The sequence below is a fragment of the Macadamia integrifolia genome, chromosome 3, assembly GCF_013358625.1.
Source record: "Macadamia integrifolia cultivar HAES 741 chromosome 3, SCU_Mint_v3, whole genome shotgun sequence".
Lineage (NCBI taxonomy): Eukaryota > Viridiplantae > Streptophyta > Magnoliopsida > Proteales > Proteaceae > Macadamia > Macadamia integrifolia.
In genome coordinates, this window is record NC_056559.1 from 21,928,633 (window position 1) to 21,944,500 (window position 15,868).

The 15,868-nt window shown below is 38.6% G+C and overlaps 2 protein-coding genes and 1 pseudogene across 2 annotated transcripts in view; all 3 read left to right on the forward strand.

Moving 5' to 3' along the window:
* LOC122074867 (L-arabinokinase-like) overlaps positions 1–15,868 on the forward strand; it is a 73,401-nt gene that overhangs the window by 30,288 nt on the left and 27,245 nt on the right. The window lies entirely within an intron of this gene.
* On the forward strand, positions 7,920–8,037 carry LOC122075039 (annotated as a pseudogene).
* LOC122074869 (mitochondrial import receptor subunit TOM7-1-like) lies at positions 14,223–14,752 on the forward strand. The gene has a single exon (XM_042639847.1). It carries the CDS (start codon positions 14,342–14,344, stop codon positions 14,561–14,563), a length of 222 nt encoding a protein of 73 aa, XP_042495781.1. The 5' UTR covers positions 14,223–14,341; the 3' UTR covers positions 14,564–14,752.

Below are 15,868 nucleotides of genomic sequence, written 5' to 3' on the forward strand. Positions count from 1 at the left end.
ATCTAGATGAAAGTTACATACCTTACAAAAAGAGAATATTCACAATTTACAGTATCTCAGTAGTAGACTATATACATAAGAGTATGCATCAACAGGAATATGTACACAAAAAGACATAGGAATAGTCCATCCTATTCCTTAGAAGAACTAGCCTCCGTAGGCATAATCGTCGCATTCGTAGTCGAGTCCATGGTCGATTCCATCTTTTTAAAGATTGACCAAGTTATCCATGGCCACTGTCTCATAATCAGAGCAGGAAGTTGGCAAAATACTAGGTTCAACCTCGACATCTAGAAGGAGTAAATAGAAGGGGTGAGCACTGGTAATGCTTAGTGAGGGGTGGGGGAGAACAAGCACACACATCCATAAGCAATGCATGCTCCACACATAGAGAATGATGCTCATGAGTTCATTTAATTAATTATACAAAATTCCTAATCCATTGTTAGGTCTCATTATATCAACCTTCTCATAGGTAGTCTATAGCCCCAAAATTCTTCTTTCTCCAACTTCATCCCAATATAATAGAGTTCTACATTACTTTCCATACAAAGCTTCAAATGGTACCATACCAATTGTTGTTTGGTAACTATTATTATATGCAAATTCAACCAAAGGCACATGCTCATCCCAACTATAACTCATATCTATAGCACATATTCTCTACATATCTTCCAAAATTTGGATAGTCCTTTCTGATTGTCCATCAGTTTGTGGATGAAATGGTATGCTAAACTTCAGCTTGGTCCCCATTGCCTTTTGCATACATTCCCAAAATTTAGAAGTAGCTGGGAATCATCATAAAAAACAATACTGATAGGCACACCATGATATCTCATAATATTATCAATATATAATTGTGCCAATTTCTCCATAGAATGAGATATCTTCATAGGTATGAAATGTGCTACCTTTGTTAATCTATCAACAATCACCCAAATAGTATCATTCCCCTTTCTAGTCCGTGGTAGCCCTATCAAAAAATCCATAGTAATATGTTCCCACTTCCATTCTAGCACTGAAAGAGGTTGTAACAGTCCATAGGGTCTTTGTCTCACTGCCTTCACCATTTGACAATTCATACATTTAGCTACATGTTCTGCCACATCATTCTTCATATTATACCACCAATATAGTTTCTTTAGATCTTTATACATTTTGGTACTTCCAGGATGCAAAGAGTAAAGAGTGCTATAAGCTTCATTCAAGATCAACTCTATCAATTTCTCCTCCCTTGGAACACATAATCTGTCTTTAAACTACAAAGTTCTATCCTTTAATGAAAATCTATGATCTTTCTATCTCCCAATATTTATAACATTGATTGCCTTCCTCAACATATCATCTTTAGGTTGAGCTTCCTTAATTCTTTCAAATAAGGTGGGTTCAATCACAAATGTGGCAAGTGTCACATCTTCAAGTGTCTCCACCTCTGTAATTACTTCCAAATCAAACTTCCTTGCTTATTTTATTAACATCTGATTGGTAGTGAGAGCAGCAAGTGTGGTAGTTTTATGCTTTCGGCTCAATGCATCATCTACTACATTAGCTTTCCCTAGATGGTAATGAATTGTGCAATCATAGTCTTTTAGTAACTCCAACCATCTTCTCTGCCTCAGTTCAATTCCTTTTGAGTGAAGAGATATTTAAGGCTCTTGTGGTCACTATAAATTTCACATTTTTCTCCATATAGATAGTGACGCCAAATTTTCAGTGCAAAGGTAAAAACTGTCAATTCCAAATCATGGGTAGGATAATTCTTTTCATAATCCCTCAATTGTCTGGAAACATATGCAATCACTCTTCCATTTTGCATTAACATACATCCCAAACCTTGTTTGGAAGCATCACTGTATACTACCATACCTGAGGTACTATCTGGAATAGCAAGGACTGGAGTTGTTACCAGTCGATTCTTTAACTCTTGGAAACTATTCTCACATTCTTCTGTCCATTCAAACTTAACTCATTTTCTAGTCAACCAAGTCATAGGTGTAGAAATCCGTGCAAAATTTTTAATAAATCTTCTATAGTAACCTGCCAAACCCATAAAACTTCAAATTTCACTGACATTCTTTGGAGACTCCCAATCTAGCACTGCTTTAACCTTTCCAGGATCAACCTCTATGCCTCTTGCAGATACAATATGTCCCAAGAAATTCACTTGTGATAACCAGAATTCACACTTGTTAAATTTAGCATACAATTGCATCTCTCTTAGCCTTTCCAACACAAGCCTCAAATGAGTAGCATGACCTTCTTTACTTCTGGAGTAAATCAAAATATCATCTATAAACACTGTGACATACTGATCCAACATATCATGGAATACCCTATTCATCAATCCTATTAAGGTTGCTGGAGCATTATTCAATCCAAATCGCATAACACAAATTCATAGTGGCCATACCTAGTCCTGAAAGCTATCTTCTATATGTCACTCTCGTTAATCTTCAACTAATGATACCCATATCTTAGATCAATCTTGGAGAAAGTAGTAGCACCCTATAACTGATCAAACAGGTCATCAAGCGGGGGTAGTGGATATCAGTTCTTAATAGTCAATTTGTTCAATTCCTGATAATTAATACACATCCGCATACTCCCATCTTTTTTCTTTACAAATAAGATTGGAGCTCCCTAAGGTGATACACTGGGTCTAATAAAACCCTTCTTCAATAAATCTTGCAATTACTCTTTCAATTCCTTCAATTCAGCTGAAACCATTCTGTATGGTGCTCTAGATATAGGTGCTGCCCCAGGTATTAAATCAATGCAAAACTCTGTCTCCCTATCAGAGGACACACTACATAGATCTTCAAGAAACATGTCAGAAAATTCTCTTACTACTTCTAACTCTTCTAGTGTTGCAGTCTTTTTGGTAGTATCCCTGACACATACCAAATAGGCTTCATATCCTTCTTTTAGTAATTTCTGAACTTGAAAGGCAGAAATTAAAAATTTATTGGCCTTGTCTCTTCTATGCCTTTGAAATGTAAAATCATCTCCATCCCAAGGTCTAAATAATATTTTCTTCTCTGTACAGAGTACACAAGCTCGGTATGCTGACAACCAGTCCATTCCCAGTATCACATCAAAATCCTTCATGTCTATGCAAATCAAATGGGCTATCATATCTTGACCACACATCTGAATCACACATGGTTCTTATATGTCCTCTAAATCCACTATAAACCCAGTAGGTGTACTAATCATCAACTTATGTGCTAACTTTTTCGGTTCTATCTCCATTCTTGTAGCAAAATGTGAAGACACAAAAGAATGAGATGCACCAGAATCAAACAATATAAATGCTGATATTGTGGAAACTAATATTGTACCTATTACAACTCCAGGGGTAGTCTCAGCTTCCACAGCTGACAATACAAACACCTTCCCAGCTACTTGTGGCTTCTTGGTGGATGCAAATGAAGAAGTCACATTGGGCTCTCCTGGCTTCCCCTCTGAGGATAAGATCTGGCCAAGTGCCCTGGCTATTGGCACACATAGCACCTCATGGATAGAGGCTGGGTAGTGGTGGTTACTGGTCGGGACTGGGTAGATGCTTAACCTGACTCAGTCTTCCTAGGCACAATAGCAGTAGATGTAGCTCCCTTCACAAACTTCCCAAACTGCCTTCCAGTTCCCGTTGCCTTGGCTTTCCTTGCTGCCTGAACCGGATAGCCCTGTCTTTGCTTGTCTTCAATGGATTTGACAATCTGAACCACTTCAGCATATGTTTGGAGCTGGTATGCAATCAGTACTCCCCAATACTAGATCTCAGCCCCTTTTCGAACTTCTTAGCTTTTGCCCTGTCATTCTTCATATGCTCAGGTGCAAAGTAGTATAGTGCCTCAAATTACTGCTGGTACTCTAACATTGATCTGGGACCTTACACCAATGCCATGAACTCAGATTCCTTCTTATCTCGCACACTTATGGGAAAGTAATTCCCATAGAAGACTTCTACAAATTGATCCCAAGTGAAGTGTGGATATGTGGCTAACAATATGGGTCTGGTAGCCTTCCACCATGCATAAGCTTCATTCTACAACTGGTATATAGCACACAAGATCTTCTTTTCATTATTACAGCCAAGAACTGAGAAAGCTTTCTCTACTCCTTTTATCCATTTGGCAGGAGCCAATGGATCATGTGTCACCCCACTGAAATATAGAGGCCGATACTTCTGAAAATTTTCCATCTACTTACTAGTATTAGTCCATACTTGTTCTACTGGAGGGGTTTCTGGAGTCTGTTGCCCTATAAGTGTTCCTATAGTTGGTGGTGCTTGGGATGTTTGTCCACTAATAGTCTGACCAGTGGTTGGAACTCCAAATGCAAACAAATGATTAGGAGTAGGAGCTGTAGGGGCTGGTGGGGGTGGTGCCATAGATACATGGTTTGCTGGTGATTCCCTCGCATGTATGGCAGTGACCAATTCTTTAACCATTGTCCTTTGTTGCTGCATATTTTGCTGTATGGTTCGCTGCAGCCCTTCTTGTATCCCTTGCATCATATTTGTTACAATGGCTACCACATCCTATGTTGTGATCACTGGTGGTGCAGGTGGTGGCATAGGTACTGCTGCTGCAGGGGCGGATGCATGTATGGGTAAGGTCACCCCAGCTGCAGTCTCCCTTCCTGCCTCATCCTCTACTGGCACATTAGGGGTAGCTCTGGCAGCCTGACCCCTCTTCCTTAGTCATAGCTCATACTGAGGTTGAGCACGTCTTGGTGGCATTTTTGGGAATTCCTGTAAGATAAATAATTAATTGATTTCCAAAGGCTCTATACATATTTAGCAAGGATGAGTCACACAGCATGCTTTACATAAAATTAGTGTCTTGGTATCTGACCAAGGGTGCACATACATTCATAGTATAAATACAATATTTCATTTCCCTTCCTTATTGGATATCTTTAACTACCACAAACAATGTTTCCCTAAATTTGATATTTTTATCTTGAAGCTTTTAATTTATTAATCCTATGACAATGGATATCCTAAGGTCTTGTGGGTTATGATACTTTTTCCCAAGTCTTAGCTTTGATACCACTCTGTCACACTCTGCCTTCAATAGGCTAAGGCATGCTGCATTGGACACCTCACCGTATCCAGTCAGACTATTTCTCCAGGATCTAGATTAGGGTAGATCATAACGCCACAATTACACTATGAAAGATTAGAGTTTATATACACAGTCCAACAAAAAATATCTTGCATAAGCTCCAGTGCCAACTAAATGATAAGATATATTTACAATTATCCAGATGAGAGTTACATACCTTATAAAAAGAGAAAATTCACAATTTACAATATCTCAATAGTAGACTATATACATCAGAGTATGCATCAACAAGAATATGTACACAAAAAGATATAGGAATAGTCCATCCTATTCTTCAGAAGAACAGGCCTCCGTAGGCACAGTCATCGCATTCGTAGTCGAGTTCATGGTCGATTCCATCTTCTTGAAGATTGACCAAGTTATCTATGGCCACTGTCTCATAATCAGAGTAGGAAGTCAGCAAAATACTGGGTTCAACCTCGACATTTAGAAGGAGTAAATAGTAGGGGTGAGCACTGGTAATGCTCAGTGAGGGGTGGGGGGAACAAACACACACATCCATACGCAATACATGCTCCACACATAGAGAATGATGCTCATGAATCCATTTAATTAACTATACAAAATTCTTAATCCATTACTAGGTCTCATCACCTATGGGTATAAGTGTTACCAACATAGGTGGCATACCCTACCCTGTATGTGAGACCTCAGGTATACAAGCTACGCCACAGGTAGGAGCCAGCTAATATTGATACGAGTCCAGGCCACACCGGCTAACCCCTAAAAGGTAACCCCGTATCATAATATATTCACAGGCATGTAGTACGTCGTATCCTATCTCACATCCATAACTGATACCACATATCTCATCATAAGTGCACTGCTGATTAGGCAGCCACATAATTCGGGATTAGTTTGTACCTAACCCCCTACGAACAAGGGATGTAGCACTTGGGGTTGTGATACCTAACCCAACATTCTAAATGATGTATAGCTAATCATTGCAATCACACATACAAACATGGGCACTTGCACATGACCCATCTCACCTATCTTACCTTTCTCATTTTCATTCCATCCCATTCCATCACAGTAGTACTATCAAAGAATACATGCAGGTAAATGTAAATGCACATACGGAAACAATTTAATGCACAAACAATATTAAACAAACACATCAAAAGAATGGGGTCTTGAGAAGGGCACCCACTCACCTTGGTGTCCAATCTCCTGAAAAGTTCACTTCTTTGGTTCAATTAAGTGCTTCTACTGCAACTTATTTCCTATTTCACAAGATATCCCAAATCATTATTCATAAAATAAATTTCTATAATTCTACCCTATCCTGCCAAAGTATAGTATCCCTATTTCCTTTTCTAATTGGGCATTTGACTGTTATTCGTTGTACAGTCCGGCCAACTCTTCCCATTGATTAGGTTACCTGAAAAGGGAAAGCACTTATGGGCCCAACATTTGGTCAGGGAATTCTGCTCACACTAGCAGGCCCCTTAGGATTATAGAACCCAAATGTTGTCCTCTATTTCCCCTAGGGTCCATTTCTATTGGAATATTGTGTCTACTGGTCCCAATGCTGGGTTTAGGGCTTACAAACCATCTATAATAGGGATTTGACCTCTGGAATCCCAACCAGTAGGTTGGCTAGGCAGCAATTAGCCGGTTGATCGGGACTCACTGGTTTATCCTTTTTTTCTTCTGCAGAATTCAATTCTGCCTCTGTTGATTTGCACACAGATGTGTTTTAAATTGGGTTTAACCCTCTTCCATAATTCTGTTGCATTCAAGAGGTCAATATAGAATAAATTGAATTCCAATTTGTCCCATTTCTGAGTTCAAACTGTCCAACTCTTAAGCTGTATATTCAATTTTACAAAAAATTAGGGCTTATCATAAATAGAGGAAATTTCTTTGGAACTGAACCGATTACCTAAGTTAATTATATAAGTAGGGATGGAATACAGATGTTTTAAATCACAGATTTGGTATTCCATCTCTGACTAAACTTGTAGTAGAAGTTTTAAAAAAATAATTTATTAAACCCTTACTAAATTCCACATCCAACTTAAATAAAATTCTGTTCGTAGGGATTTGACAGAATTTCCACCAAATCAACCCTATTCCAGCCCTTATTGCATAATCCCTACTGAAAAAGAAGTAGTCCTATGTTCTAGGGTTTAACAGGGATAGGGTTTTTACCAGTTGGGTCCCCAATAGCCCATAGAAATTAGGGCTTTCTTTACTGGGCATCTATTCTACTCACAGGGATTCCCTGGCAGTAAACAATTGGGTAAAACCCTAACCCTAGCTGCCCAATCTACATGAAATTACCTAATTAACCCTGCTGTAGTAGTAAGTTCACTTACCTAGGTGCAGAGTTGATCTAGGAGCAGCTTGAGGTGAGTGAGTTCCCTCTTCACTTCTCTTTCTTCCTCTTCTTCCTTCTCTTTCCTTCTTCTTCTTCTCCTCTCTTTCTTTTTCTCCTTCCTGTTACAGCAGCCAACAAAAATAAGGGTTGCTTCTTAGCCCTTAATCCCTTATATATAAGGCAGCCCTAAAGGTCTATTTGGCTGGCCCTCTTAAATTATTTCTAAGGTTTGTTTGGCTGCCCTCTTAAGTTAATAACTAAGGTACCTAGTAATTTATAAATTCATTTCCTCCCATTTATTTATTAGTATAAAATATGCATTTCATACCTCATTTAAGTCTCTTTCCATAAGGGTATAATGGAAATTTTACACAGCAGAGGTGGGCTCCACAGTGCAAAAACCCAATAAAATTACATTCTGTTAGGAAAAATTGGCTAGCCAATTTTGGACCTACCTGTTTGGGTGTGATCATATCATGACTAATGCACCAAATCCCATAAAACTCCATAGTTAAGCGTGCTTGGGTGAAAATAGTATTAGGATGGGTGACCCCCTAGGAAGTCCTCATGTCGCACCTTTTTTTTTTTTTCTACTATACTTAGTCTTGAAATTAAACTTACCTCTTTGTCCACACCTCCTGATGAGTTCCCTAATGATGTTGGCAGGATGAGCAGGAGCAGGTGGGGTCACTTCTGCCTTCTTGGCACTCTAGGGCTGCCAACCATGCCAGCATTAGCTTTTTCTGCTCTTTCTTCTTGCCTGTCCACAAGTAGGGGTATAAATATCAGATGAGGGTGTTACACCAGCGGCAAACCTAGATGGTGAATTCTAGGTTGGGTAGTGGTAAAGCTCCCATAGGCTTTGGTGGTGAAGCCAAGTCATACCCCCCTTTCCGTTCCTTCTTTCCTCCTCCACCTTCCTTTATTCTTCTATTTTTCCTGCATACCCTTGTTATCGTGGGGGAGTCTTACTGGCACTAGGACTGCTATTTGGAGACTGAAGGTGCACATCAGCCCCCCCCCCACCCCCACAGAACAGCAATTATAGAAGTACCCATCCAATGTTTTACTTGCCCCCACAGAACAACAATTATAAAAGTGCTACCTTCCACTAGATGGAATACAAAATAAGGAAGAAATGGCCAAATAGAAAACAAATAACAATCAGAGAAGGAAGAGAGAGCCTCAACAAAGAGATCTAATACGAGCCAACCACTCTCCCAATCAAATTATTTGCGAAAGAAAGAATTCATGATTTATTTGTTAAATCAGATGGATTTTGGCAATTCAATATGAGGTCCTGAGTCTCGCCAAATTAAATAGACTCAAACTGAAAAATCAACACAAACTCTTACAATTTCGAATAGAAACCAACGAGCCCACAAAAATATGAATACATAAACAAAAATGTTGATAAAACAATAAAATCTACTAACTAGTAATTAAAAATTTTGTATCATGAAACGAATTGGGAGATCAACTGAGGAAGTTAGGTCAATGAAACAGGAGGCGAAAGCATTAGATTCAATATCAGTAATAAGAAGATCAGATACGATAATAAGAATTAAAAAATGAAATGTGTGATTGAGAGAAATATAGTGAATATTAGGGTCTGCATTACTGTTACTTACGAATTCCTTGACGATTCCCTTGTAGACGAGGACTGGAAGAGTGATATCGAAGATGCCAACAAGAGCAAAGTTACAATGAGTCCAGCAGAAGTTGTGCCCCAAATTCTCCCTCGTTGAGGTCTAGTCTTCTATGAATCTGTTCTTGTTCACTTCCATGCCTCCACCCATCTTCGTTGATTTTGCTTTTCTACTCTCTCTCTCTCACAGTCTTGCACACGCGTTTGTAATGTGCTGGTAGTTTTCTTTCTTAAATATGGGCATCGTGGACCATTTTCTACCATTTTCTTGCTGTTAGGGAACCTTGAGGTCGGGATCCGGATCGATCTCGGACAATTCTGATCTGATTTGAATTAAAACCGGAGTCAGTATATTAAATTCTATTAGTTGGTCGGCTCAACCTGGTTTTAATTTGACTGAATTGGTTAAATTACACTCACCTCCTCTATACTTTGCCTTAATATCACTTTCTCCCCCACGTACTTTGAAAAGTACTACTCCCCTCCCCTCTACTTAAAAGATTTCATCAACCGTCCCCAATCCTTTTGAGAACCTCTTCAGTGCTGACATCAGCCTTACTTTATTTCTTATAATTCCTAAAAAATCCTTTTATGATGTAAAATATCAAGACTGGCCTTCCTTAAAGATAAGAGCATTAAAGTCATCTTCTTTGTTTGGACATGATAATCTCTTTCTCTCATTGAAGCTCAATGAAACCCTAGAGTTGGGTTGAAACCATATGTTGCGATTAACCTCACCAAAACCCTAGATTTGGTTGAGTTATAGCTTCCAGATTGCATGATTCCATTTTCTAAAGATATTGATTCCTAATGTCTGGAAGACAACCATTGATCATCTAACTTGAGATTTTGAAACAACAAAGCAAAATTCGAATTATTATGACTAAAACTAGCGGCTAAGACCCGTGAGATCCAACACCATTAGCCAGCCAAAAGATATGGGAATGATTGAATGACCAAGCAAGACCAACCATGGTCCTCCAATCTAAGATTCAACATAGAAGTCGATCGTCTAGTAGTGCCAAACAAACACCAAGATCCGAACAGACAAGATACCACCAATAGGGACTACATGAATGAAGGGTCAATAGGATCTCAAGGGATAGTCAAATCGTGAAGCAACACGTTCGGATGCTCGACCAGGGCAACTAGGATAAACACGCCATCTAGTCTCCGTCGATCGGCCCAAAGCCCCCCTAGCATCATCAAGAAGGATCTCCCCGAGAGGAAAGTTAATCAAGCTTAGCCTGTGTACCCCGAGACACGAAGTAAATCCAGGGACGATATTCATTGAAACAACAAACTTTCCCATGAACGAAGGAAATCTTGCCGTGTTCTCCAGGATATGGTCAAAACACAACAGTTTACATTACGGAGGCTATACCCACACCTACTTTCTCGATACAACTCTCATCAGAATTAAACTCCTACCTACAGTGGGAAACTACCACAGTGGGGCTCTTCACTGATCTCCAACTATAAAGACCCAGGTAAACCATATTATGACGGACATATTTTATTTATTCAATTTCTTTAGTGAATTGTCTGTTTACATAGAAGTCTAACTTAGGCATCAAAGAGTCCCTGGTCTGATCAGCCCAACGTTCACTCTCTTATGTTTGTTTCCTATATGTGGGACATGAAAGCAGTGTAGGAAGATTTCTTGGTGCAACACAAATCAACTGTCATCATGTAATTCGGAAGAGCATTAACTCAATTGTTTTCACTTTTACTCTAGAAGGTATGAGTGTGATAATAACTAAAAAATGAGATGAGGGTTTGGACAAAGGAGGAGTGAAGCATCAAAGGAAGGTGTTGCAAGATAACATCCCGGGTATTACAAAGCCTGCGATTCATCTTGCAAGGAGAGGAGGTGTTTAGAGAATTGGTGGTCTTATCTATGAAGAGACAAGGGTGTTCTTAAGATCTTCTTTGAGAATGTTATTCGCAATGTTGTGACGTATAAGGAGCATGCAAGGAGGATGACAATGACGGCCATGGACGTTGTCTATGCCCTGAAGAGACAGGGGAGAACTCTTTATGGATTCGGTGGTTAAGGAATTTCCTTTCTGCTGTATTTTTTGAAATTATTGTTGATTGTAGATTTTGGTTATACTTGAACTTGAATTTCAACATGGTAGAGTTGTTTTTATGTGTTCTTTTTAGGCATACGTTTCAATTTGAATCATTGATCTAAAAATTGTCGGCTTGATTTTCTTATCATCTCTTATTCAATTTAATGGGATATGCTTGTCAGTCAAACCATGCAAACCACATTATTAGATTTTTCGTGGTCTTTCCCGTTAATGTTTAAATTAGAGTTTTGGAGAGGTTAGGTTTTGTTGGCAACAAATTGCACAGTTTGTCTGCTACGATATGCTGACCGTAAAAAGTTATTCTGCAACTGAACTTGTAGAAGGCTCGTATTGGGATTGCGAGCGTGCCAGAGTCTTCCAGACTCAAGAGTATGTTTTCGACTTCTGATCAGGAGATGTGGGCTCTCCTCTTGCCTCGATCTCTAAGTACTTTTAATGTTCTTTGCAGAAATGTGATGGAAATATTGAAAAAGATGAAGACAAATGACAGAAACTCATAGACAAGGGAAAATATATTATGATGTTGTAATCTTGTCTTTGTTGATATTCAATATACCAGAAATATGATCTACCATCTCTGTTGATGCTGAACATACCAGAATCAAGATCTGGTGTCTCTGTCGATATTAAAATGCTAAAAACGTGATCTATATTTCTGTTGATGTTAAACACACTAGAGATGTGATCATTACACTATAAAATGAAGTACATAACTTGAAAGAAGTACAAGGCTTCAAAAAATACTAATCTAAAAGAATAACGAAAAAAATGAGATGAAATATATAATTGATGTCTGAGTTTGTTTGATTTGTTGATGATGTCCTCTTTTTTTCACCATAGTCCCTTTTATAGTTTTATTTGAAAGATTCAGCTCTTTTTGTAGTTTCGTAACTGCAGGAACCCATGTATCATGTCTTCAATGGGGTATTTATTAGAATTACACTTCCTTAATTAGTTGTAACTACCTTAACCACTTAAGCCACATCTTTATGACTTCCCTAGAACTGAACCATGTTTGTAAGAATTAAGCTAATTGATAATCGATCAAGCTGACCAAAAAGTTAGAATTGGTTAGCCGACCATAAAAAGTCAAAATCGGTCAGTTGATCATAAAATATCGCAATCAGTCAGCTGACTATAAAAAGTCATAATCAGTAGATGACCGTACTTAGAAATGGTCAATTCATATCATAATCCAAACTCCTCATTTTCGGTCAAGCTGATTGAAAGTTTTCTTGGAACGAACTCATGTTGGTATGAATTCTATCTCCAAGACCTTTTCGTACAACGATCAGTCCTTTAATATAGGTTCCTTATCATCTGATTGGTTAATTGCCTTGTGCATTGACCATGATTCGTTTGGTTCATAGAAATTTTAGATTATGGTACCAACATGTTTTCCATTATCGGAAATGAAAATGAATGTTGCCCCTAGTAAGGAAAAAAGAAGGGTAAAAGAGCAAAACAATCTATCAATAGGTATGGTTCTCTTTGTTTTTTTGTTTTTTTTTTCCAATTTTTCGCTAAAAATGGATATCCAGGCTTTCGGCATGACTAGTCCTGCGAGTCCATACTGACCCCACAACCACATGGAACCGGGTCATATCGGGGTTGAATGAGAACCATTCAACTTTCACTAAAAGTAGTGAAGAGCCCTAAACATGGGCCCTCAAGGAGGTAGAGGAGTCAAACTCAGAACTATACACTTCTTGAGGCGAAGGTCCCTTGCCAACTCGGCTACCCCCTCAGGGTTCCTCTTTATTTAGACTCAGGTCAGTATTTTTCGTGAGTGGAAGCCCTAACACACTAGTTGCTCCCCCTGGGTGCCTCTTGTAGTTCTTAAATATTTTTTTCTTCTACTTGCTTATGTCTATGCTTGTTTTTTTGTTGATTTTGTAATGACAAAAAAATTTTGGGTTTCTGTAGCTGTAATGAATGGTGAATCACAAAAGATTACCAAATGGATCAATGATGCATTTGCAGAGACCCTGTCATTAGGTTTTAGTATAGAAGGATGCGTTGAGGCAGCTTGGATAGAGAAAATACATTGTTACATGTAACTGAATCGAAGCTTTCGTTTTTCTATTGGTAACATGTTAGTTTTGGATTGCGTAATGCTTTCAAGTAGGTTTTGGATCTTCTTCTCCATGTCAGAGGAGCCTGAGAAGAGGTATCAACATTCCAGTCCAAGACCAGGGAAGAGGAGGGAAAGGGCAGGTGTTACATACAAGGGTAATATTGTCTTTTTAAATGCTATTTTATTACTATCAGTGACTAATGGGACAATTTGATACAATCCTTTACGTACAAGGGAGGGAAGCGTAATCTCCTCAAGAATAAATAATCAATTGACGAAATCTACCAAAAAAATTATCATTTGAGGAAATTATGTCTACAAAAATTGAGGAACTTATATCCCTAAAAAATTTTGATAAAATTGTTCTCTCTAAAGTTAACGAAATTGACGTAGTTAGAGGGGATTTTTTTGTTAGAAGTTCCCCTATAGAACCCAAATTACATCTATCTCAAGCATGGTTCATAACCTCACAACAGTGATGGTGAATTTACCTAAAAAGAATCGCTATCAATTAAGATTAAACATGAGTCTTGATTGATCTAACACCAATCCACTAGTACGAACCAAGGATAAAAAAATAATAAAAACCAATTTATTTTTTTTAAGAAAAAAATAGAAACAAATCTGTCCACTCCAATCCAATCGGGGTGATCCTGATTGATATTGGTCGAGAGTAACCTTAATCCAAGAACTGAGATTATGAACCTCTCTCTCAATATATTTTTTTTTCTCTTATCATGTTTTTAAAAGTCGGATCGATCAGGATCACCAGGATCATATTGGTACAGTTTGATGACTCCGATTCCAATTGTACCGATTCGAATCGACTCGGTTTAAACCGATCCCGAATTTTGAAGCCTTGTTCGAGATTGCCCTTGTAAGAAGGGGTAGTTTTGGCAACAAGACGAAAGTTCGAATACCCACCTAATCCACAGGCGTCACGGCTGTATTTGGCCTGGTTCGCAAACCTTCGAATATTCTCATTTCTATAGGAGTTAGGGTTACGGTTTTTGAGTCGAGGTCTCGAGAAAGAGGGGGAGCAGATATCACAGGGAAGGATCAATGGCGTCTAAGGTTTCTCTCAAGTCTGCAAAAGGCAAGTCTGCGAAAGGCTCAAAGTCCTCTGAGGATCGATCGACAGCTAAGTGCTTGAAGGAATGGAGCACTTGGGCGATGAAGAAGGCGAAAGTAATCACTCACTACGGTTTTATTCCGCTCGTGATCATCATCGGTATGAATTCAGAGCCGAAACCACAACTCTATCAGCTCTTAAGTCCTGTATAAATCGTCATCTGGGTTTCCCTGATGAGGAAGTTGGTCCAATAGGATGATTTCGATCGTTTCTCGTTGGTGGGTCGGTTCCTATTTGTCCAATCTACATGAACTGAATCAGTTTTTGTTATTTTCTTCCTCTTTTTTTCTTGTAGTGGTGTTTTCCTACATGCAACATTAATAGATCGCATTTTTGTTTAATTGTTGTGGTTATATGCTCAAACACCAAGAAATCTATTTCAGGGATGAACTGAAAACGTTCTATTCTGGTTGCATGCTTGGAACAGAATCCTAATAGCAACTATGAATTTCTGTTTTGTATCTTGATTTTACTATTTTCCTACGATTGACTTGGTTCAATAGGGTCTCTTTTGATGGGTTTTATTTCTAGACTGAAATTTGCAGCTTCAAGAAATGAAATTGGGTTTAATTCAATAGTTCCTTTTTTGTTGCCTTATTTCAGTGAATTTGTCAGGTACGGACCGATGGATATGTTTCTGTTGTGTGATTGCTGCTTTTGTATATGCTAGTTTAAAACTCTAGTTGTGGGAAATAGATCTCTTATTCTCATTCACATGCTTTGTTCTGCTTCAATTCGGTAACAGTTACTAAAGAGTTGTCTCTCTCTGATATTTCATTGCTTGAGTATGGTTATTAAATTAATAAATTCCCATCCAAGAAAAACATGGTCATCAGATTCTGATAGCTTGGTTTCATGCGATCATGTCGGTTGATGAGTTGAATATTGAGACTTATGCTTGTACGTACTATTTTTTTGGATTGATCTGTTAAATTTTCCTCATTGTTTCGCCAGCTCCATCTTGGTATTGGTAAACCAGGAAGTATTGTTCCCTTTTTCCCCCACAGCGGTGGAATGGGCCAGGGGGTTGGGTCTAGCCCCCCTCTGGCAGTTTTGTATTTTGGATGAATTAGGGTTTCTTTATATGGTAATGCGTATTGATCCTATATATAGGGAGTGATCTTGTAAGTAGGTGGATTTGTAACTTCTTCATCAGAATAGGGAACACTGTAGTTTATCACTAGGCCGTGGTCGTAGTCCATCTTGGGGGAACCACATAAAATCATTGTGTTCTCTCTGTGTTTGTGTTTTTTGCTTCGTTTCTTTTTGTTATCGTTATTTAGCTGCTTTGTTAATTCCTAGCACTTTTGCCCCAAAATACCTTTCTTGCTAAAACAGACCCTGTGTAAGGGTAAAGATTGAGCAGATTGGAGGGTGAGGGGTTTTACCCCCTCCTCCATTCCTTTGGGTCTCTCTCTCTCTCTCGTCTGTAAATCATCCTTGTCGGGGCTTTTTTT

Coding starts and splice junctions, on each gene's coding strand:
- LOC122074869 (XM_042639847.1), top strand. CDS start 14,342: ATGGCGTCTAAGGTTTCTCTCAAGTCTGCAAAAGGCAAGTCTGCGAAA.